The sequence below is a fragment of the Panthera uncia genome, chromosome F1 (genome assembly GCF_023721935.1).
Source record: "Panthera uncia isolate 11264 chromosome F1, Puncia_PCG_1.0, whole genome shotgun sequence".
NCBI classification, from domain to species: Eukaryota; Metazoa; Chordata; class Mammalia; order Carnivora; family Felidae; genus Panthera; species Panthera uncia.
The window spans coordinates 48,884,648-48,907,491 of NC_064813.1; the positions used below are offsets into that span (position 1 = coordinate 48,884,648).

The following is a 22,844-nucleotide window of genomic DNA, read 5'->3' on the forward strand; positions in this document are numbered from 1 at the left end:
TTTATGTATAATCTGCATCTGTCTGTTTCTGTGTGTATATGAATTTTGCAGATATGCCTGTTTATCTGAAGAATAAGACACAGATGCACATTTACATGTTTTTAAGGTCCTAGAACTAGTTTCATTATAATTCTGCTTAAATAATGAGAGAAGTTTGTCCATAATAGAATAATGGGAAAAAAGTCTGAGAAAACACACACACCTCCCCTTCCATCCATCACCCTTGCACATCCATCCATCCATCCATCCATCCATCTATATATAGAAATAGATAGATGATAGACATATATATATATATATATATATATATAAACACAGTAATATATTTATGTATTCTTAAGTGCACAATTTTATTCCATTTAGTCTCTATATTATGAAAATAACTACCTGAATATCTTTGATCCATTTCTTAGAGATTATTCTAAAACAACTAAAATAAACAATAAAATACACCTAACATTAAAATTTATAACATAACGTATGGAATAATTAAGCATATCAACATTTCCCTTGAAAGTGACCATTGTTATAAACACTTAAGCAGAAAAGAAGTATTCGTCAAAACTTCTGATCGTGGCTGTATGACACTGTCATGACCAAGTTTGTTATGACTCAGTGACTGTTTTTCCAATAAATGCAAAAGGACACAAAGTCTGCAGGGCACACAGCTTTGGAAAAGAAAAAAGAAATCATTTTGTTTTACTTATTATTTACTTTTGCTATCATCTATTTCAAACAATGATATTAGATTAAAAAAAACAAAAGAATTTGCCACCTCAGCACCTTAATTGCTAGAACAGAATCTTCTAGGGGCTAACTAATTGCCTGTGTATTTTGTCTAGGTGTTGAGGGAAAGCTAAGAGAATGAAGGCTCTAAATCCCCAGTGGAAGCATGATATGGCGGAGCAGAGCTGGTGCTGAATTGTTCTCTCTGATGGCTCTATGGGAGTGGATAGCCTTGAGTCTTCATTGCTGGGTTTTAGCGGTTGCTGCTGTTTCGGATCAGCATGCCACAAGCCCCTTCGACTGGCTCCTCTCTGATAAGGGACCCTTCCATCGCTCACAGGAATACACAGATTTTGTGGACAGAAGCCGGCAGGGATTTAGCACAAGATACAAGATATACAGGTATGAAGCAAAGGGAAAGCAATTATAGAGATATCTTCCTTGAAGGTTGTGTATGACTAAGTTTCTCTAAGGGAAAGTTTCAGATGGGAAAGGGTAATTCTCAGAAGGGTTATTATTTACTATTCACAATAGTACTGTTTTCTGGTTATTTAAAAGTATTTCTTGTACATGCAATACATATATATTGTATATTCCAATATATATAAATTTCAATTAACTTTGAAGCTGAATTTATCATTTTAAATAGCCAAATTTTTAAGTGAATTTTCTTGAGATTCCTTTCTACCTCATACCATGCTATGTTACCTTTTTTAGCTTAAATAGAAATGGTATCTTCTAGTTGCTGAGAAGTTGAGTCTCCTGATCCTTTTTTCCCTTAAAGGTAATTGTACATTCAGAAGCTGGAGAAAATGGCAATGGGCTAAAAAGAAGTAGCAGATAAATGTGACATGATAGCAAAGGCCAAGAAAAAGGAAGGGATGGAGATATATGGCCTTTTCTTTTACCCTTGTTATATATTTGAATATAAATAAGTTACACAAAAGGAGTCATATATTAAATCCAACACACTGCCTGCTTCCCCCAAAACCAGTGAATCCATTAAGTAGAGGAGTGTACAAATGATTGCCTGAATGGATTAGATTGTATTGATCTTTGCCATAAAGAATGTTTCACGTAAGGTTATCAGTTTGGTTTGTTTCTTCATGATTGAAATTTACAATTCCCAGCAGCTGGTTTAGCATTTATGCAGAAGCAAAATTTAATATTGTATTTTTGTGTCTGATTCTATGTAGATACTATTATATAAGTATTTTATTTTATGTTGTATGTGCACCAGAGGGCACTGTGCTTCTGGTCTGTATGTAGTCTATTATACATCATTGCGAGAAATTTATAAATCCTATCAGTAATGCATATTTACAGAACAGACTGAAGGTACTGAACAAGTTTCATGAAATCACATTGTTCCCTGTGTTTGGATGCACGTGCGTGCACATGCTTTTGTTTAATAAGAAATCCCTTAGTCCAGGCAGCCAGGGCACATTCACAAGTCTGCAAAAAGACTTATTCTGTTTTAAAAAAAATGACATGATAAGTATTAAAGATTTTCTTTCTGAAATGCAGCAGGAAACAGTCAATATAATATAATTCCAGCTTCATTCTTTTTACATGTGTTTGTTGGTTTAGCCAGATTTCCTTTACAAATTGTGTGAAGCTACTTGAACTTAAGATTGTAAGAATGTCTAATATTTCAGCATTCTGCACGAGGATTTTTAACAGTCTGTCAAACCAACTAACCCAGAGCATGTCTCCATGATCTATTGGCATCTGTATTGGGAGGTCTGAGGTGTTGACTAGTGTGTGATTGTTTGGCTCAGCTTATGGGTCAATCAGCTGTGAGTTGGAAACATGGCCTGACATGTCTTTAGAGGTTCTAAGTTGAATTGAAAGAGACACTATTTGGATCACCACAGTGAAAGGTAATGAAAAACAGTGCCTTGGGATGTGTTTGCAAGGCTCATATATACCCTTTTATCTTCATGGAACTGTATTCTTAAAGACCTCCTTTACCCCTATGCTCTTCATCTTTCCTATGTCTTTATCTGTGTGGCTTGAATAAACATGTATGGGAATTGTTTATTTATAAACAGTGGAATACAGTGTCCCTTTCCCCCAGCCCAGACAAGGCTATAACTTCTTATGTTACCTTTGAAACCTTGCCTAATGATATTCGTTGATGGTTGATATGTAATGAACAGTGTAATATATTTATGAGGATTCCTTTTGTTTTGGAACAGTAAGATATTTCATTTATCCAATTAGTATTTATCTAAATTTCAGATAATTCTATCCACCAGTGCATCTAATGCAATGGATCTGCACTGTTCCTTGTGAAGTTAAGGTTGTTTTTGAGATATTAGAGAATCTCAAATAGAAGGATTAGAATGACTTTTTGTTATTGTTGTTTTTACCTTAAAAAGTATTTGTCTTAAAAGCTAATTATTAGAGACTTTGTCTTTTATAAATATTTGTCTTGAAATACAGAATTTAAGGCACATACGTGGAAAATTAACATTTCTTATATTAAGCACTAGATTAATCATTCTAAAAAGACCAATTTCAAAGAATGATCAGCCAAATTTTACTATGTTTATTATTACTGTCATAAGCTCCTTCATGCAGGGTATTGCACTGATATAGTTTCTGCAAGGTATTAGTTCTAAATGTAAAACATATTAACCTATTAAAAGAATTAGGTCAGATCTTTTTCAGTTATCTTCATTTTATATCCTTCTCCAGCAACATACTTTTCTTTTCACCTCAAAAATAAAACAGCAAAATCATAACCATTAAACATTACTAAGATCACAGTCAAGGCTTAAAGAAGAAAAAAGTGCCATGATTTTTTTGACAAAATACATTTTTGTCAATTAATGAGGCCCATATCTGTATTTTTAAATTAAAGTGTATTATAAAGAAATTTTAGATTTTTGCTCTGGAATAACACAATCAATTAAAAATGGTTATTTTATCAGTAGATCGTTGAATTGGAGGATATAGAATTAACTTGCTAACACTTAACTTATCTGGTTAACATTAATAGTTGGGTGTTTAGCCATCTTTCCCTCTTAGTTGAAGATTGATAATAGAATCTAAGCATAGGCATTTTAAGCATCCTCAGTTTTAGAAAAAGGATTATGCTTGGAGAAATTTTGTGTGCTACAAGGCATAGAATAGGAGCACACTTGATCCCTTAATCAGTTGGAGCCTTGTGATTGGTTACTATGCTCTAGAAACGCCCATAAGCAGTAAGCCACCAGCAAATGCATAATTTCTTTCAGTCCTGGAGATTCTTCCTTCCTTCCTTCCTTCCTTCCTTCCTTCCTTCCTTTCTTTGTTTCTTTTTTTCTCAAGAGAGTCAAAGTGCAAGTGGGATAGGGGGAGAGGAAGAAGAGAGATAATTTTTTTTAATGTTTATTTATTTTGCGAAAGAGCAAACATGAGTGGGGGAAGGGCAGAGAGAGGAAGGGAGAGAGAGGATCTTAAGCAGGCTCCACACCCAGTACGGAGCCCTACACAGGGCTCAATCTCCCCACCAGATCATGACCTGGGCTGAAATCAAGAGTGCAATGCTTAATCGACTGAGCAACCCAGGTGCCCCTTCTATTCTTTTAATAAATTATAAGAGTTCCAGACAAGGGACTCACTTTTAGCAACTCAAACTTAGAATTATCTTGAATCACATCTATAAGTTCTATGGTCATAGGAAGGTGAATTTTATTTCCATAAAAGAGACATTTCGCATATGTAGATCTTCAGATATGGTGATACAAAACAAAAACCTATAAAATCCTTTCTTTGCTTTACCAAGCTTCTACCATTCTTTGTTTAAGCATATGTGCAGGTTAACATTAAGGAAAATAATGTTGCTTTTCTTAAAATCTTCCAAGATAATATAAAGATATGGCATATTACCACAACTTAGTTTACTTCCTCAAAGCAGTTTTTCAAAACAAAATTTGAATGAGAATAGGAAACAATTGAAATAAATGTTAAATGTTGTGCCTTATTGGTCTTGGTGGTCATATTCTCTGAAAAAAAAATACTTAAAAAATGGTGTGCAAAGGAGAAGATAGTCTAGAAAATAAACAAATGTATGGACATTTTATATATGATAGGGGTATATGAAATTGTATATGGGAAAGGGTGAGCTTTTGAGTAAATGGTGTGCAATTTGAGTATCCATATGAGGTAAGCAGAAATCACATTCCTTCCTCTTCTGATATATACAAATCCACTTTAAATGGAATAAAGATCTATATAGGAAAGGCAAAAATGTTAACTTTTTAAAAGAAAACAGAGGAAAATACTTTCATGATGTTGGGGTTTGTACGGGTTTCTTCACCAGGCATTAAACATTGCACATCAACAAATATTGATCAATTCAGGTATATTGACATATATATATATATATACGCGCACACACACACACACACACACACACACACACTAACAGGAATCTGGCCACCGGTAGCAGCACGGATGAATCTCCAAAACAGAATATTAAGTGAAAGAAACTAACACAGGAAAAATTTGCACACAGTATGATTCTGTTATATGAAATTCACAAAACTAAATTGTATTGTTTGGAGATGCACACCTGAAGATAGTGGGCAAACTTAAAGAAAAGCAAGGAAATTACTAAAACAAAAATCAATATAACAGTTATTTCTATGAGGATGTAAGAAGGATGGGATTTTTAGGGCAGAATATGAAGGATTTTTAAGGTAATGACAACTCTCAATTCCTTAAAGTGGATGGTTGTTGCACTGGTGTTCTTTAGATTCTAAATATTTGTTTTAGGGGTGCCTGGGTGACCGAGTCAGTTAAGTGTCTGACTTTGGCTCAGGTCATGATCTCATGGTTTGTGAGTTCAAGCCCCACATCAGGCTCTGTGCTGACAGCTCAGATCCTGGAGCCAGTTTCAGATTCTTTGTCTCCCTTTCTCTGCCCCTCTCCTGCTTGCACTCTGTCTGTCTCTCTCAAAAATAAATAAATAATAAAAATGGAAAGAAAGAAAGAAAGAAAGAAAGAAAGAAAGAAAGAAAGAAAGATTTTAGACTTTTAATATAGCATTTTATATTTCACAATATAAAAAATTTTAATAGTAGTATTGTGTCAGCTTTGAATTGAAAGATTGAAGTCTTCAAATTAAATAGATTAATTCTTCCCTTTGAATTACCCCAAATTCAATATTTACTACTAAAGCTTATTAAGCTCTTATAAATTCTATAGAAATGTTTAATGATATGAACAATATATGCTCCATTATAGTTTAGTATCTATACATGCATTAATATGCAATAATAAAATTTTTCTTGTTGATTTTTGTTTACAAAAACCATAATTTTTATATGTGAGTTTTACTATAGCCTTTCATTGATGGGATTATTACATAAATTTCAAAAAGCCAACATATAGATATTTTAAATAATATGTCTATAAACAACAAACATTAAAAGAACTTATATTTCTAATTCAAATTAATGACTATTTTACCACAATTAAAAAAAAAAACCAAAAGCCCCCATAGATAGTTGACTAAATCTTTCTGCTGTTCAAAACCCAACTCCATTGCACCACTCTTGTCTTTGTGTTCGTGTGTATTAGTTTTGCTCAGTAAATATATCCTTCTAATATACATTCTCTGTTGCCAGAGGCCTAACAAAATTGTGTTAGACTGTTGCATTTAAGGTTCCCAATATATCAGGCCTCCCCATCTCAACGACCTTATGTATTACCTCCATCCCTGACTTGGGCTTGGGCAGCCACATTGCCTCAGTGAATGGGACATCAGCAAATATGATGCAGGCAGTATCTTACGAAGTGCTGGTACACTGGGCTTGCCCTGAATCTTACCTGCAACTACTCTGTGAAGACGTTCAGTCTAGACCAGTAGAAGAGCTGAGGACATATGGAGCAGCTGTTGCTGCTCTCTGGACCTGATGGCCATCATATGAGTGACCCTAGGCATACCAGGAGAACCTTCTAGCTGGGCTCAGCCAATATTGTTTACTCATTCACAGAATCATTAACAGCAACAATAAAATCTTGTTTTAGGCCTCTAAGTTTACAGAAGGTTTCCACGTATTATATGTAACTGATAAAAGTATTCTTCATCAGGAATACAGATTGGACCGGTATTTATTAATGGTGTCATAAGTAATATGAAATGGTAAAGATAACATTTATCATAAAGTGCTTCTTTATTTAAGGATGCATACATTTTTAAAATAGAAACTAAGGGGGTTTGGGCTTAAAATCTCTCCTATCCAAACAGCAATTCCTACACAATCACTTTAAATTTCCTACTAAAATACTATGAATCTATGAAAGGGAGTGGATTTTGGAGGAGAATGAAAACTGATAAGAACACAGGATTTGAGATTGACACACATTGTATTGGACTATGAAAGGCATTTCAATAGTCATAAGAATAAGTGATTAGCAAACATACTTAAATGCTTAAGATAGATTAAGCCAAATAGTCTTGACAAAGGTGATACCTTAAATACAGTTGGGAACTACATCATTATCACTACCTACTCAGAAGCCCGGAGTTGGCACCTAGGTAAAACTATGCAGCCCTCTTTCAGCTGCAAGAATCTGTTTTGTGATATAACCAAGTACACATAATTGATTTCTCTATTTTTTTTTCAAGTTTTAATTTAAATTCCAGTTAGTTAGCATACAATGTAGTATTAGTTTTAGGTGTAGAATTTAGTGATTCAACCCTTACATGATTTCTCTCTTTCTTACCATGCTTGGAGATGGTAGTTCCTAAGAATAATACTATAGGTAGAGAGTTGCCAGTTGAGTAGGACCCATACAATATGTGGGGCATACGTACACTAAAAAAAATTAATTGTTTATTTAAACTATAATTTGATTGCTTGTCATGTATTTTATCTGTTCTATCTGGTAACTCTATGAGGGGAAGTGATTACTGACTTTGATGATGTTGTATCAAGGACAAGGACTCTCAGAAGTAAATTAGGAATAAGAAAAGAATATAATCAATAGAGTTTCTCATGGACGTTTTTTTGTTCACCCTGTCAGAGAAATTAATGTCAGGGTAACTACTGCATTCGATGAAGATAGCCACACACTGACAGTTAAGCCCAAACCTCTACACATCTTCAGCAAACCAAAGAGCATGTGGGGAAAAAAGAGTGATTCAAACACTGTCTCTTAGCAAAATCTGTGTATTGATAGAGCTCTCCATTCCACATCATGTAAATAAAATAAGGCAGTAATAGCACCTTTGGGTTTGCAGTATATGACAGAGTGCCTATCACATTGTAGCGCTCACAGACCATGTAAAGCATGCTTACAGAAGGAGGCAAAGAACAAATAAAAAAAAAGATTAAAAAAATTACCATAAAACCTCAGTGGGAGAGGGGCACCTGAGTGTCTCAGTTGGCTAAGCTCTGACTCTTGATTTTTGGCTCAGGTCATGATTTCACAATTCTGTTACTTGAAATCTAAAATGCTCTAGCTAAACATGAATTAATTATATAATAGTGGAATTAAAAAAGTGTTGTGTCAGGGTGCCTGGGTGGCTCAGTCAGTTAAGTGTCCATCTCTTGATTTCAGCTCAGGTCTTGATCTCATGTTTCATGAGATCAAGCTCCAACTCAGGCTCTGTGCTGACAGCGTGGAGCCTATTTGGGATTCTCTCTCTCTCTCTCTCTCTCTCTCTCTCTTTCTTTATCTCCGTGCCCCTCTCTTGCTTGCCTTCTCTCTCCAGCTCAAATAAATAAACTTAAAAAAAAACTCAGTAGAAGAGATGGCCTCTACGATCCTCCTCAATACACACATATACAGGCATTACAAACATGTACACCTTGTCTTCTCGGTAGGTTGTAAGAAACTGTGAAGTCTACCAAACAGAAGAGACGGTAAGGAAAATATGATCTGAAAAGAAAAGAGAATTGGGTAAAATAATGTATAATAAATGGGTAATAATGCAAATAAATGCAGCAATAAGAATAAAATCTGCATTAAAAACCATTACACACAGTAAGTGTAAAAATTGCAAGCATGCTTATGAAATTGTATGGAAGTGTTAAAGTATAATTCTTGGAGGATATAATATTTAACATGACAAGCAGTGATTAAATACCTGTGTTGATAAGTTCATTTGATAGAAATAAATACCTAGAAGAAAGGTCTTATTATAAACTGAATGAAGTCTTAAAAACTATTTTAAGAATAAAAATTTGTATTTATTTAAATTCTGAAAGTAGAAACTTGAAAGAATAAGTTTAAATGTTATTGCAAACCTTAAGGGTAACAACTAGTGAATACAAAAAGTATATTTATATTAAAATCTATTGCTACATACAAAAACAAACATATAAAATGTCAAAAAAAGAAGATAGTAAAGTAACTTAAGACAAGGTGACTGCAGAAACACCAAACATAAGGTTAATGTAATGAATGTATATATTTCAAGGTCTAAGCATAATTATTGTATTTTGATTAAAACATCTATTTGAATATGGTACTCATAGCAAAGTTACCCAAAACAAAATTATACCTAACAAAAGCTCACAAGAGGTAAAAAGGTGATCAATTAATTATCTTATTATCCATATAATACTATCTAATGAAAGGTATATTATACTAGATCTTCTAAAGGGAGTTAAAAAAAACAGCTGTCATGAAATTTTAATCTACCATTCTTATTGATGGATGAAATAGTTCACACCAAAAAAAAGCAGTGTAGGCGTAGGAAAAAGCAGGTAACTTGAGTATTGAATTTAGCATAATTGTATCACAATAAAATTGTATATGCTAAACATGTAATATACTTCTTAAACATATACATGGGGAATTTATAATATTTAATTTATAAGTTTATGTATATGTGTGTATATATTTATTTTAGTCCACACAAAAGTTTTCAGCACAATGTATCCCTACATTTTAGAGCTTTTGAAATCTTACCATATAGCCTTAAAACTAGTTACTTTCTATATTAATTTAAGATCTTAATTCAACTATTTGCTCATCAAATTGAAAATTGAGATTTAATGGTGTTAAATATGATTTTCTTTTAAAATATATTTAATACAATGAGAAATTATTTCATACTTTTAAAAATGCCGAGTTAAATAAAACAAACAAGAGGATTGTTGGAGGGGAGGTGGGCAGGGAGATGGGCTAAAAATGGGTGTTGGATATTAAGGAGGCCATTTGTAATGAGCACTGGGAATCAATGTAAGTAATGAATCACTAATTCTATGTTTGAAACTAGTACTACACTATATGTAAACTAGAATTTAAATAAAACTGGAAGCATTAAAACAAACAAACTCAAAAACTCAAAAACAGAAAATGGAGCTCAAATGACTTCTCTATGATTTTACTTTTTAAAAATACAAACATGCAGAGCATAAAGACTACAAGTAAATGTATCTCAATGTTTGCTTTATCTCTCCTTGGAAAGTTTTGTACATTTTTCTTATAGTTTCTATAATAAGCATGTGTAAATCTGTGATCAGCAAGATATTTAATATCATTTAAAATATTAAGATGAGACATACTTGAAAAACAACTTCCAAATAATTAACAGTGAAATTATTAGTATTAATCAGGATTATTTAAATAAAAGTTTAAAAAAGTTTTAAAGAAGAGTGTACGTCTTCACACCTATTTTCAAAATAATTATAATAAAACAACTTTATGTCACAAAGAACTATAAAATCGGTCAACACTGGTTTATGGAACATAAAGTGTAGACAAGGAAAAAGAGATGGAACTAAATATTTTATTTTCATTATGTGATTGTACTTTCACATGTGACTTTATTTAATCCCCAAACAACCCTAATATAAGAATTCCTATTCTACAGATTAACAAACAAGAACATAAAGCTATTGTCCTTTTGTTGACTCCTAGTATTCCCAAATATCTCTTTCATTGCACTTATGCCATTGCACTAAAATCACATGTTGACTCCCTGAACTATGAATGCCTTGAAGGTGGGAATTCTCCATCTTGCTACTTTATTTCTACATTATTATTATAATATCTATTTATTTATTTTGAAAGAGTGAGAGAGCAAGTAAGGAGGGACAGAGACAGAGAAGGTGAGAGAGAGAGAGACCCAAACAGGCTCCACACTGTCAGCACAGAGCCCAACATGGGGCTCGAACTCATGAATGGTGAGATCCTGACCTGAGCTGAAATCAGGAGTCAGATGCTTAACTGAGCCACCCAGGCACCTCTTATTATATTCTGTATATTATTCTCTTTCTATATTTCTATCCATCTTTATATTCCTTGAGTGAGCCAGCTGCTCTCCCATTAAAGGCATCAGCTTTACATTTGGGGCTGCCTGTTTTCAAAGCCAATGCTCATGCCATTGAAAAGATCCCCTCTTGACTGTGAGTAAGGAGACATGAATTGTTTTCTGTCTTTGCCACTAACCAACTGTGCTACCACAAATTTATAAATTAATTTCTCACATCTCAGTATCATTTTTGTAAAATTAAGAGTGCACTAGACCTCTAAAGATTCTTTGAATTATAAAATTCAGTGCCTGTAATCCCAAAAGTGAGCAGAAAAATATCAGAACAAATAGATAAGCATTAAATAAAAAATAAACTGTGGTTAATTATTCTATCTGTATTATTCTGTATTTTGCAAAAGTCACTTATAAACACTTCTAGAAACATAATATCTAAACATTTCATATAATTCTGTGTTTATGCAAACTTAAACATCAATTTTGTAATAATTTCCCCTCTACCCACCATTCCAATTATTTTCTATTTCTTTATGTTCTTTTGAAGAGGCTATAGTGGAAGGAAGCTATTTTTCCCAACTGGTTGACTTTCTACAAATCATTTCATTTGTCTGCTACACTTTACAGTGCAGTGATAAATTAGGGAGAGTATTCTAGATAGTGATTTTATACATAAATGCCATAAATTATTTGTTAATTGATATTTATTCAACAACTCTATTTAGTTATATCTCTAATTTTAAGAGTAGACCATATAATAAATTAACAATTTTATTAGTAAAGTCTAATTCACAGTTGAATACACATATGAATTCATACTTTGTGTACTTTAGCTGACATCTGGAAACTTTTAGTAAGGAATAAAATAGAAATATTAATTCAAGGGTTTAGGAATTATAATGGATTTTCAGAAAAGCCCGTTTTCAATGGAGATTGTATACAATCTCATGATTATAAGTAAAAGACATGCTTCATCATAATTCTGTAATTTGTAAGTAAAAGTTTTAGTCTAATAGTGCATTCATGTTTGTAACTATTAAAACAAGAAAATGAACAGGACTGCCAGCTTACACTATTATTTACAGAAGAGGAAATAACACTTATGATTTTTTTGTCATTCAAACAAATAATTTATTTGATTATTTTGCCCTCTCCAGTTCCACCTTATCAAACATTCTAATTCTTTACTGTCATCATCTCTGTGATCTTCTTCCAAACAAAATCGCCAAAATTGTCAGTGTTGTTTTCTTTTGGTGTCGCTATTCTGGGACTTTTGAATTGTTAATATGTATTTTTTTTTTTTTTACCAAGCCCTATTCAAAAAATGCACTGTTTAAAAATTGAGGGGAAAAAATGAGTAATAATACTTTTACAAGGATTTCCTTGTCTTTTTTCTTGACTGTGTTTGTATTGCACCTATTTAAATGGACTCTTATTTTAAAAATCATTTGCATTGTATTTTTTATTGTAAGTAAGAAAAGGTCCTAAATAACATTTATTATGCCTTTTCTTGTCTTAACACAAAATAATTACCGTAATTGCCATTTAATTGAAATATTAAAAAAAAGCCAACTTTTGAAATATAAGTCAGATGATTAAGATTAGGATATCATCTCTTTTACTTTAATAAACATGTAATGTGAATCATGGTAAAAGATTAGACCTGTACCTTCAAATTGTACTTTCTAAAAAGCTGAAATTTGTCCTGAGTACTTATAGTTTGTAATAGGTTTTATGTAATTAATATATATAATTAAACCATTCTTTTACAGAAGTAGCACATTTTAAATTTTTTGAGATTACTTTCCTATAAATTCCTTATTTTCCCATTATTTTCAATTAGACTCATAATTCCATAATTTGTTTTAGAATGTAAGAATTATAAATTCTTACAAAAAGAATTCTTACAATAAAATTCATTCAGCTTAGAGAAGAAGCTTACCATCAATTAATTAGTAGTATTTAACCATGAAATTTGCCTCTCAGACTCAAGTGGCATATGATAATATGTAGATATTCAACAAATTTGGTAGAAAAAATTACACAAAGAATATTCACATATATACTTTTTATTGGAGTATAGTTGACATACAATATTGTATTAGTTTCATGTATGCAAAATAGTCTACAAGTCTATATTTTATGAAATACCACAATAAATGTAGTTACCAACTGTCACCATACAGAGTTATTACAATATTATTAACTATATTTTCTATGTTGTATTTTTTATCCCCATGATGTATTTGTATTATAACTGGAATTTTGTACCTCTTAATCTCCTTCACCTATTACACCCATCTCCCCACCCCCCTTTCCCTCTGGAAAACAAACCGCCAGTTTGTTCTCTGTATTTATGAGTCTATTTCTGGTTTCGTTTTTTAGACTCCACATATAAATGAAATCATGTGGTATTTGCTTTTTTCTGTTGGGCTTATTTTACTTAGAATAATGCCCTCTAGGTCCATCCAAGTTGTCACAAATGGCAAGATTTCATTTTTATGGCTAATATTCCATTGTATATGTATACATCTGTATCCGTTCATCTTTTGATAGACACTTAGGTTGCTCCATATCTTGGCTATTGTAAATAATCTTGCAATAAACATAGGGGTGTACATATCTTTTTGAATTTGTGTTTTCATTTTCTTTGTATAAATACCCAGAAGTGGAATTACTGGGTCATATGGTGGTTCTATTTTTAAGCTTTTGAGGAACTTCCATACTGTTTTCCACAGTGATTGCATCAATTTACATTCCTACCAACAGTGCATGCGGGTTTCCTTTTTCCATATCCTCACCAACACTTACGTTTGTTTTCTTGTTGATACTATCCATTCTGATTGGTATGAGGTGATGGTAGCTCATTGTGGTTTTGATCTGCATTTCTGCAATGATTAGTGATGCTGAACAATTTTTCATGTATCTCTTGGCCATCTGTATGTCTTCTTTGGAAAACTGCCCGTTCAGGTCCCCTACCTACATATTCTTTATCTCCCTTTCATCTATTTCTCTACATATTCGAATAAACAAAGGCAATATAAAAAGCATACTATTTATTAAGTATATTTAAGTGTAAAAGCTAATAGCCTTGAGTTAAAAAAGAAATTTTTATGCTCTTCAGTTACTATTAAAGAATTGTTAAAAATTATCTGAATGTTTTCTTGGTAGAAACAGAAGATTCCACAATATTTGAAAGTACAGTTGAACTTTGAATAACATGGATTTGAAATGTGCAGGTCCCCTTATGTGAAGAATTTTTCCAATAAATACAGTAAAGTACTATAAATGTAATTTCTCTTATGAGTTTCTTAATAACACTTTCTCTTCTTTATCTTACTTTATTTAAGAATACAGTATATAATACATATAACACACAAAATGCTTTGTTAATCACCTGTTTATGTTATCAGTAAGGCTTCCAGCCAAGAGTAGGCTATTTATTAGTAGTTAAGTTTCGGAGAAGTCAAAAGTTACACACAGATTTTCAACTCTGCAGGGAATCAGTGCCCCTAACCCTCCCCCATTGTTCAAGGGTCAACTGTATATACATTTTATATATATATATATATATATATATATATATATATATATATATATACACACACACACACACACACACACACTGCAGACATAGAATTATTTTTGTGTCAGCCTTCCCTTTTTTAAAGTAATTTCCTCCTCTTTCCATGGATGTACAGGGTTCCTGTTCTCTTCCTTTTTGACACAAGTGAAGAGAAGCAAAGAGAATGGCCTTACCATGCATTCACGTGTCCTTTTTCTAGCAGACATTTCCCAGGCTGCTCACTTAAATAGATATTAGCAGCTAACTAATTAAACTATCTCTTCTGTCAGCCTGAAATTAGCGAAGGCTCTGTTTTGCTGCAGCCTGGTGTGCTATCTTATCTGAAAGGCATGTACTACTATCAAGTGCAAAACATAATAGAAAATTATATTTAAAGAGACATACCTCGTTGAACTGCATAAAGTATTTCCTCACAAAATGTATCCTTAAAAGATTAACTATTATATGAAGTGTGATTTTTCAGTCATCACTAAATTCATCATGCATGAAAGTTACACACAGTTACACATTTTCCTTGTTATAAAAAACAAAAAGAATTTTTGAATTATATTTTCAGAAGTGATATTTTTTAATGTACAAGATTCTAATGATAAAAAATGCCTTTAAAATCCATCGACTCAAATATTTTGGTTCTACTGCATGCTTTTTATATGTCATTGTTTGATATGTGTGTTCCTATCTCCTATAATGTAATACAAAAGCACTTTTAACCATCTGACATATCTGTAAAAAATTTTCTGTTTTTCAACATTATAATCTGATACCTTGTTTTATTTCAAATCTGCACATTTGAAAAGAATGTATCCTATATATTCATTTGCATTGCTGATAATTTTAGCTGAGTAAGAGTAAAAATAGATCGCTCAGTCACATCATGAGAAACCCTCACACAACTAGATACATTTCAACTCTTTGTAAATGTTCGAAGGCCTTTATCAACAATTTCAAAATCTCAAAGCTCTGAAAATGAGCCATTTTCTTTTAGTACACATGACTTGAAAACCGGCCCTGACCTGGGCAGATGTGAGACTACTTATAGTTTTTATTTTTGTGCTTGATGCAAATATTCATACATTGCATTGCAGGGATATGGGTTGATGCCTTTATCCACTGAAGATATACAAAACATGCACAATGTCTACCTTATTTTTTCTCTAAAATCTGAGAATTTCTGAATTCAGATGCTTCAGATAGAGCATTGTGGATCTGTATTAATCCCTAACCTTTTCTCTAGCTTTTGCATTTGGATAATATTTTTGAACATGTTAAATGCAAACAGCACAGTTGGATCCCACAAGGTGTGTTTTGTTGTCCAGGTGTGTGATGGGGAATATGTGCAGGTCCAAATGGAGGGCCAAGGAGAGGATGGGCTGGGACGTGTTCAGTGTCAGGAGTGGCTCAGAGAACAGGGGAATCAGGCTGCAGACACTTGCTGTTGAGACCACTCTTCCCAGAGAAAGACCTGTCTCCGGGGATCTTAGGAGTTATATGGAAGCAGCAGCATCATTTTGTGATTAGAAATACTTGTGTTCCCCCGGTGCCAGAGACCCCTGGTCCCGGGCTCATCTGTAAGGAGTCTGGCTCACACCAGTTATCAGGTAAACCCCAATTCTCTTCAACACATTTCCTGGTAACCCTCACAAATTGCACAGAATACCAACTGATTTGTTCATCTATCAGGTTAACAATCCCATCCAAGGAGATTCAATACATTTTTCTATTCTTACCTTAACATATTAAAAATTCAATCTTGGACACTTAATTTATTTAAATTAATAAACTAACTTTTTATTTTAGAGAGAGAGAGAGAGAGCATGAGCAGAGGGTGGGGAACAGTGAGAAAGAGAGATAGAGAGAGAATCTCAAGCAAGTTCCATTCTCAGTGTGAAACCGAACACGAGGCTCGATCCCACAACACTGGGATCATGACCTGAGCCAAAATCAAGAGTTGGAGGCTCAACCAACTGAGCCACCAGGTGCCCCTCCTTTTTCATTTTAAATGTTGAAATTATATTCATAATTTTTTTTTAGGTTGTGACCTTGTGATTCTTATGCTTTATTGAAAAGTTTTTAATTTTAATCTTTTTTTAGTTGATCTTTAACTTAAGGAGTTAAATTACTTATTTTTGACATTATATTTACAAAGTTTTTTAAGTTTATTCATTTATGAGAGAGAGAGACAGCACAAGTGGGGGAGGGGCAGAGAAAGACGGAGACACAGATTCCAAATGAGGCTCATGATCAAATGAGGCTCATCAGGCTTCATGATTTCAGCACAGAGCCTGATGCAGGGCTCAAACTCACAAACCGTGAGATCATGACCCGAGCTGAAGTTAGACGCTTAACCGACTGAGCCACCCAGGCAAAGGCAACTCATGGTAGGATAAACAAAAAATGAATTGGCATTATAGAACTAAAGTTTCAGGCCTGTACCTATCATTTACCTTTTGTGTAAACCTGTAAAATTATACATTACCACTCTGTGCTTCTGAATCCTCATTTAACAAATGGTAATGACAAGACAATCTATAAGTTTCTTTCTCACTTTGTGGTTCAGTTGAGGCAAAGCTCTCGCTTGTCATTTTTCTGACAGAAGCTATTTTATAATGCTAATAATTGTTTAGGATATTATCACTGCATATAGAAATTAAATGTAAATGTACAAATATGCCATGGAACTGTTTGCATATTTTTTCTTTAGGATTAATGTTTGAATTTGTTTTGAATATAGATTTGTGATTTAAAGAATTTTACTTAGTGAGTACCATGTTTGAATATAAAGATCTCAGATTTTTCTAGAAAATAATTTCTAAAATTTAAGTGTAATTTTTCAAGATAAGCAATCTTAGTTGCTTCTAAAAGACAATGAGGGGGCATCTGGGTGGCTTAGTCAGTTGAACATCCAATTCTTGATTTCAGCTCAGGTCATGATCCCAGGGTCGTGAGATGGAGCCCCACATAGGGCTTTATTCCAAACATGGAACCTGCTTACGAGTCTCTCTCTCTCTCTCTCTCTCTCTCTCTCTCTCTCTCTTTCTCTCTTTCTCTCTCCCACTTTGATCCTCTCCCCCACTCTCTCTCTCTGTCTAAAATAAAATGAAAGAAAGAAAGAAAGAACAAAAGAAAGAAAGAAAGAAAGAAAGAAAGAAAGAAAAAAAGAAAGAAACTTAAGTAATGTAAGATATGTGAATAAAAAATCCACTATTGACCCAGCCATGATAATTTGATTTTAGTAAGTCATATAAATAGAGTTTTTTTTACTCTATAAAATTTCCAAATAATTGTTTCCTATTTTCAAACTTTAAATTCACTTAATGCATTTTATATAATTTGTAGCTTTCAAAAATATGATGTTTGATATCTGCCTGAATAAATGTCATCTAGTAAGATTCTTGAATGTTGTATTAGTACGTTTTAGATTAAAGCAGTTATTCAAAGTATTTTTCTGAAAAAAAAATAGAACTAAAGTATTGTGAGTATTCTTTCCTTTCACCAATGGAAAAAAATTCAAAAGGACAATAAAAAAATCTGTCCATGTTACAGGAACTTAACATCTTGCATCTTGTTTTTGCCCTTATTTATGGACTCCAGTTGCCTTGTTAGAGGAAACAGGATCATTGTCAATATAATATGACATTAATATTATATCTTGTAAAGACTGAGATTCTCTACCTCAATTTCTGGCATCATGCTCGTACTTTAGTCTTTTCCCTAGTACTGTTCACTGTTGAACTTTATGCTTTAGGTATCAGGTTTATCAAGTTATCTGCCTTCTGTTTCTTGGCCTTAGTAATACTCCTAAAATAGATCATCACACAGTTCAACATCTTTCTGCCATTAACTTATTCAACACACACACACACACACACACACACACACACACACACACAAATACAGGCTTTATTATAAAAAATAATAATAGACTGGTATTTTTCCTGGATTGGAATAAGTCTTTTTAAAAAAAAAAATAAAGTCTAATGACATATAGCATTATATTAGTTTTAGGTATGCAACAAAATAGTTCAGTATTTGTATACATTGCAAAATGATCACCACGGTAAATCCAGTCAATGTCTGTCACCATACATTCACAAAATTTTATTTTCTTGTGAAGAAAACTCTCAAGACCCATCCTCTCAGAACCTCCATATATGCAATACAGCAGTATTGACTCTAGTCACCATGCTGTACATCACCCTTGATCTGGTTTTTAACACCTGCCTTATTTCATTAAATATGAGAGTCTTATGCTATGCTTGTGCGACTTTAAACTTCAAAATAAATTAAAAAGGGAAACTCAAACCACATTAGGGTACTAGCATTATATAAAAAACACTTTATGTTAATGTATTCAGTTCATATTCAATTTCAGTTGAAATACTCTTCAATTTTTCTTTATTATATATTCATGTGAGCGTTATACCTACTTAGGGGCAATATATTTTTCCCCCATAGGAATAGTGGAGGGTAGAATATAGAGTAAGTCACTCACTATGTCTGTTGCCCTGAATTATTTCACAGCCAAAAGGGAAGAAATATATTCACTTGCATTCCCTTCCCCTTCTGTCCCATCTCCCACACATACACATAGTTCTGAAAATAATACCTTTACAGACTGGATAGATGGAGTATCATGCTAAGCAGAATAAATCAATCAGAGAAAGACAAATATCATATGATTTCACTCACATGTGGAATTTAAGAAACAAAACAGATTGACAGAGTCGGGGGAAGAGAGTCAAACTGTAAGAGACTCCTAACTATAGAGAAAAAATTGAGGGCTTTGGGAAGGAGGTGGGCAAGGGTTAAATAGATCACGGGTACTAAGGAGGGCACTTGTGATGAGCACTGGGTGTTGTATATAAGTGATGAATCACTAAATCCTACACCTGAAACCATTATACTGCATATTAACTAATTGGAATTTAAACAAAAATTTGGAGGAAAAAAACCAGAATAGGTAGAAGGAGTGATATCAAATCAGGAAAGATCTGGTCAACTTTACTCTGCCATAGGCAAGCAGAGAGCAAACATGAGTATAGGTAAACCTCAAAATAACCAGTGGAGTTGCTCCTGGAATCTGAGATTGGTGGATCCTATGAAGAGAAAGAAGGAAGTCCCAGAACAGGGCTGGCATTAACCTGTCCTCTGCTCCTTTGCTTCTGTTATTACACTCTTTGATACCTGAAAGCACCTCATAGTTAGGCCATCTTAGGAGAAAACAATTTCTCTTCCTTGGTTAGTTCTCTGCTTTTTTTTTTTTTTTTTTTTTTTTTTTTTTTTTTTTTTTTTTAGGCTCCATGCTCAACTTGGAGCCCAATAAGGGGCTTGATCTCGTGACCCTGAGATCAAGATCTGAGCTGAGATCAAGAGTCAGATGCTCAACTGACTGAGCCAGCCAGGTGCCCCAGTGTCCTCCTTTGCAATAGATCTTTGACCTAGGCCACAGTTCAAATAAAATTGCTATTCATAAATCACTTATGAAATTGGATGTAGTATATACCACTATTTTCAAAATGTAAAACCTTTGTGAAAATCATTCCACTATCTTTAAATCTTAAGGTGCTTATGAGATTTCATGTAAAAGGCCCTCAACCTCAGGGCACCTGGGGGCTCAGCCGGTTAAGTGTCTGACTCGATTTCAACTCAGGTCATGATCTCAGGATTTGTGAGTTCCAGGCTTGACAGGCTCTGTGCTGAGATTCTCTCTCCCTCTCTCTCTGCCTCTCCCCCGCTTGTGCCTGCTCTCTCTCTCTCTCTCTCTCTCTCTCTCTCAGTAAATAAACTTAAAAAAAGTTCTTTAGAAAAAGCCCTCATCCTCAACGTAGGTTACCAGTTTAATCTAACAATGGAGTTCCATTGGTAAAATGTAAATTTCCCCAAAGTCAGGAAGTATGTCTTTCTGATATGGTAATTCTGAAAATCTTGTTAATACAGAATAATACAGATTTGTGTGGTCTTGATTTTAGCATAGTTTGCATACAGATAAGGGTGATAAGTTAGAGGAAGAGAGAGAGCGAGCGTGGGAGAGAGTACTGTTGATAGGGTCATCTGGTATATGCTTTAAAAATAATATTTAGGGTTCTGTTGAACATTGTTTTATAACAAAACCACAATATTCTAGTTACTTTTATAATTTTTGTCAAAACATTTAAAAGTTGTATTTAATAATATACAATGAACAAAGAGTAATTCTACAATAACTCTTGCACTTGGAAGATATCTTAAGGATTACTGATTTGTAAGCTCCTCCTTTTACATTTTTGATTTTACGGTGAAATCTTGAAGAATGAAGGACAGGATTTTGCAAAATAACCTCTGTATTAATATTTATTTCAACATTACTTTTGTAGTTCCACTACATATCTTTCAAGGAAAAATTTATAACAAAATCCTGTGGAACATTAGTCTTTAAAATATTCATTTATCCTGAATATATTTTATTGTCTGCAATTCCATAAATGTAAAATTAAATGAGTTAGTTATATTTCCACATAATTTTAAACAGTTAAATTGTATACCAAGAGGTCATTAAACATTTTAAAATATAATTCTAAAAATTACCTAAATAATAACATTGTTGAATTCTGGCTTCCCAAAGTATTATCAAAATAATCTGTTGATAACAAAGATGATTTATTATCACTGCCACCATTTCCACAACAGAGACAAAATAGTGTCTCAGAGAGGAGAAGGTAAAGTTAGAACAGTTCTGAGATTTTAGTTTTGTTTATATGGGTCCATCAATGTGGGTAGTGTGAGGCTTGATTAGGATTGGATAAGAACCCTGGATGTAACAGTTTAAGATGACTGAATGGAGGAAAGGATGGATTTGGAGGCCAGGGGTTGAAACAATATTGGTGAAAATCTATTGTTTGCTTTGTTTTGAAGAGTCTATAAGCCTATCAGGAAGATTCTGGAGTGAGCAATAAACTTATTTGAACTTTATTTTCCTAAATAAGAATTTTCTGGAATTATAAAGTTATGCCGATGTGGATGTTAATAGAGATAGTAAACTGCATAGAGATGATACCTTCTCAGAAGTCTATGCTTTTACTGGAGATGGCCAAAAGAAAGTTCAGAAAGATTAAATAATTTGTATCTATTTGGGAGACAAAGGAATAGAGCCCAGGTATTTTGACATATAATGTGCCATCTTGGCATTTTGTTGAGGAAACTTAATGAGGTCACTTAATTTTTTTTAATAAAAATTTAACAATATGAAAAACTCTATAAAAACAAATAGCCACTTTAAACAATACTGATTATTACCAAATGCTTTAGTCAGTTCTCAATTAGGTGAAATTTGTCTTCATTAAATGGGTAGACATGGTAACATTTACATATCTTTATTTATTTATTTAATAAATTATTTATTTATTATTTTTTATTTATTTATTTAAATAGCAAGGCAAATGCTTATCTTCAGCCAAGGACAATTGATGCGGCTGTCATGATACTGTTTTCTTGAGATGATTTTCAAACAAACCTATTTTTCTGTATTGACTTTTTTTGGTGTATTGCGGGAGGTTAATTATTCAAATAATTTTATTTGAAAACACAATTTCAAGAACATAGTTTTTAAATGAATTATTAAGCACCATTATGTGTCACATATTTGCCATTTATAATTCAGATATGTTCAGAGGCAAATCTGGATCTTTTTTTGTTTGTTTTTGTTTTTGTTTTTAGGTAGGATGATTTAATTTGAATAAGTTTATCTGATACAGTCATGGTAATTTTTACCTAAGAAGATCACAGGATTATTGTCCTTTCAGGGAAGATTGTTAGCTATATAAATTTTAAGATCTTTAGGTCTGGAATGGTTCACCCAAGGATTGGTACAAGTATACCAGAGCAAAGCTGGATATTCCACTGTTTCCAATTTCAGTACAATTCCATGACTTTAATATTGTGTTTAGGACGTGTGACTTCTGGACTTTAAGTATCAAAGCCATGTTAAGTACGGCATAATTTGACTTGCATGTGAATGAGAGCAGTAGTAAGATGTGGATAGAAAGGTTAGGTTTTATAGGAAACTGCTGGGATTTATATATTTGTGACTTGTAGTTTTGATTATTTCCAGTACATCACTCTTCCCATTTGTATGTACACTTGTGTATGAATGAACATAATTTGTCACTGTATTCTGCTATTACCTTTAGTACATTCCTCTTAATACCATTATTTAGTTCTTATTTTATACTAAAAATGCCCATTTTTTTTAAAATTTTTTTTTAACGTTTATTTATTTTTTGAGACAGAGAGAGACAGAGCATGAACGGGGGAGGGTCAGAGAGAGAGGGAGACACA

The 22,844-nt window shown here is 33.1% G+C and overlaps 1 protein-coding gene across 2 annotated transcripts in view; it reads left to right on the forward strand.

Annotated features, from left to right (window-relative positions):
• The first annotated feature begins 769 nt into the window (after positions 1–769).
• Positions 770–22,844, forward strand: part of BRINP3 (BMP/retinoic acid inducible neural specific 3) — a 384,838-nt gene continuing 362,763 nt past the window's right edge. Inside the window, exon 1 of one of the 2 annotated variants that reach the window (XM_049634554.1) lies at positions 770–1,128. In XM_049634554.1, the coding sequence (XP_049490511.1) occupies positions 893–1,128 (236 nt within the window). In that variant the 5' untranslated portion in view covers positions 770–892. The remainder of the gene's footprint in view (positions 1,129–22,844) is intronic. The other variant, XM_049634555.1, reaches the window with a different exon arrangement.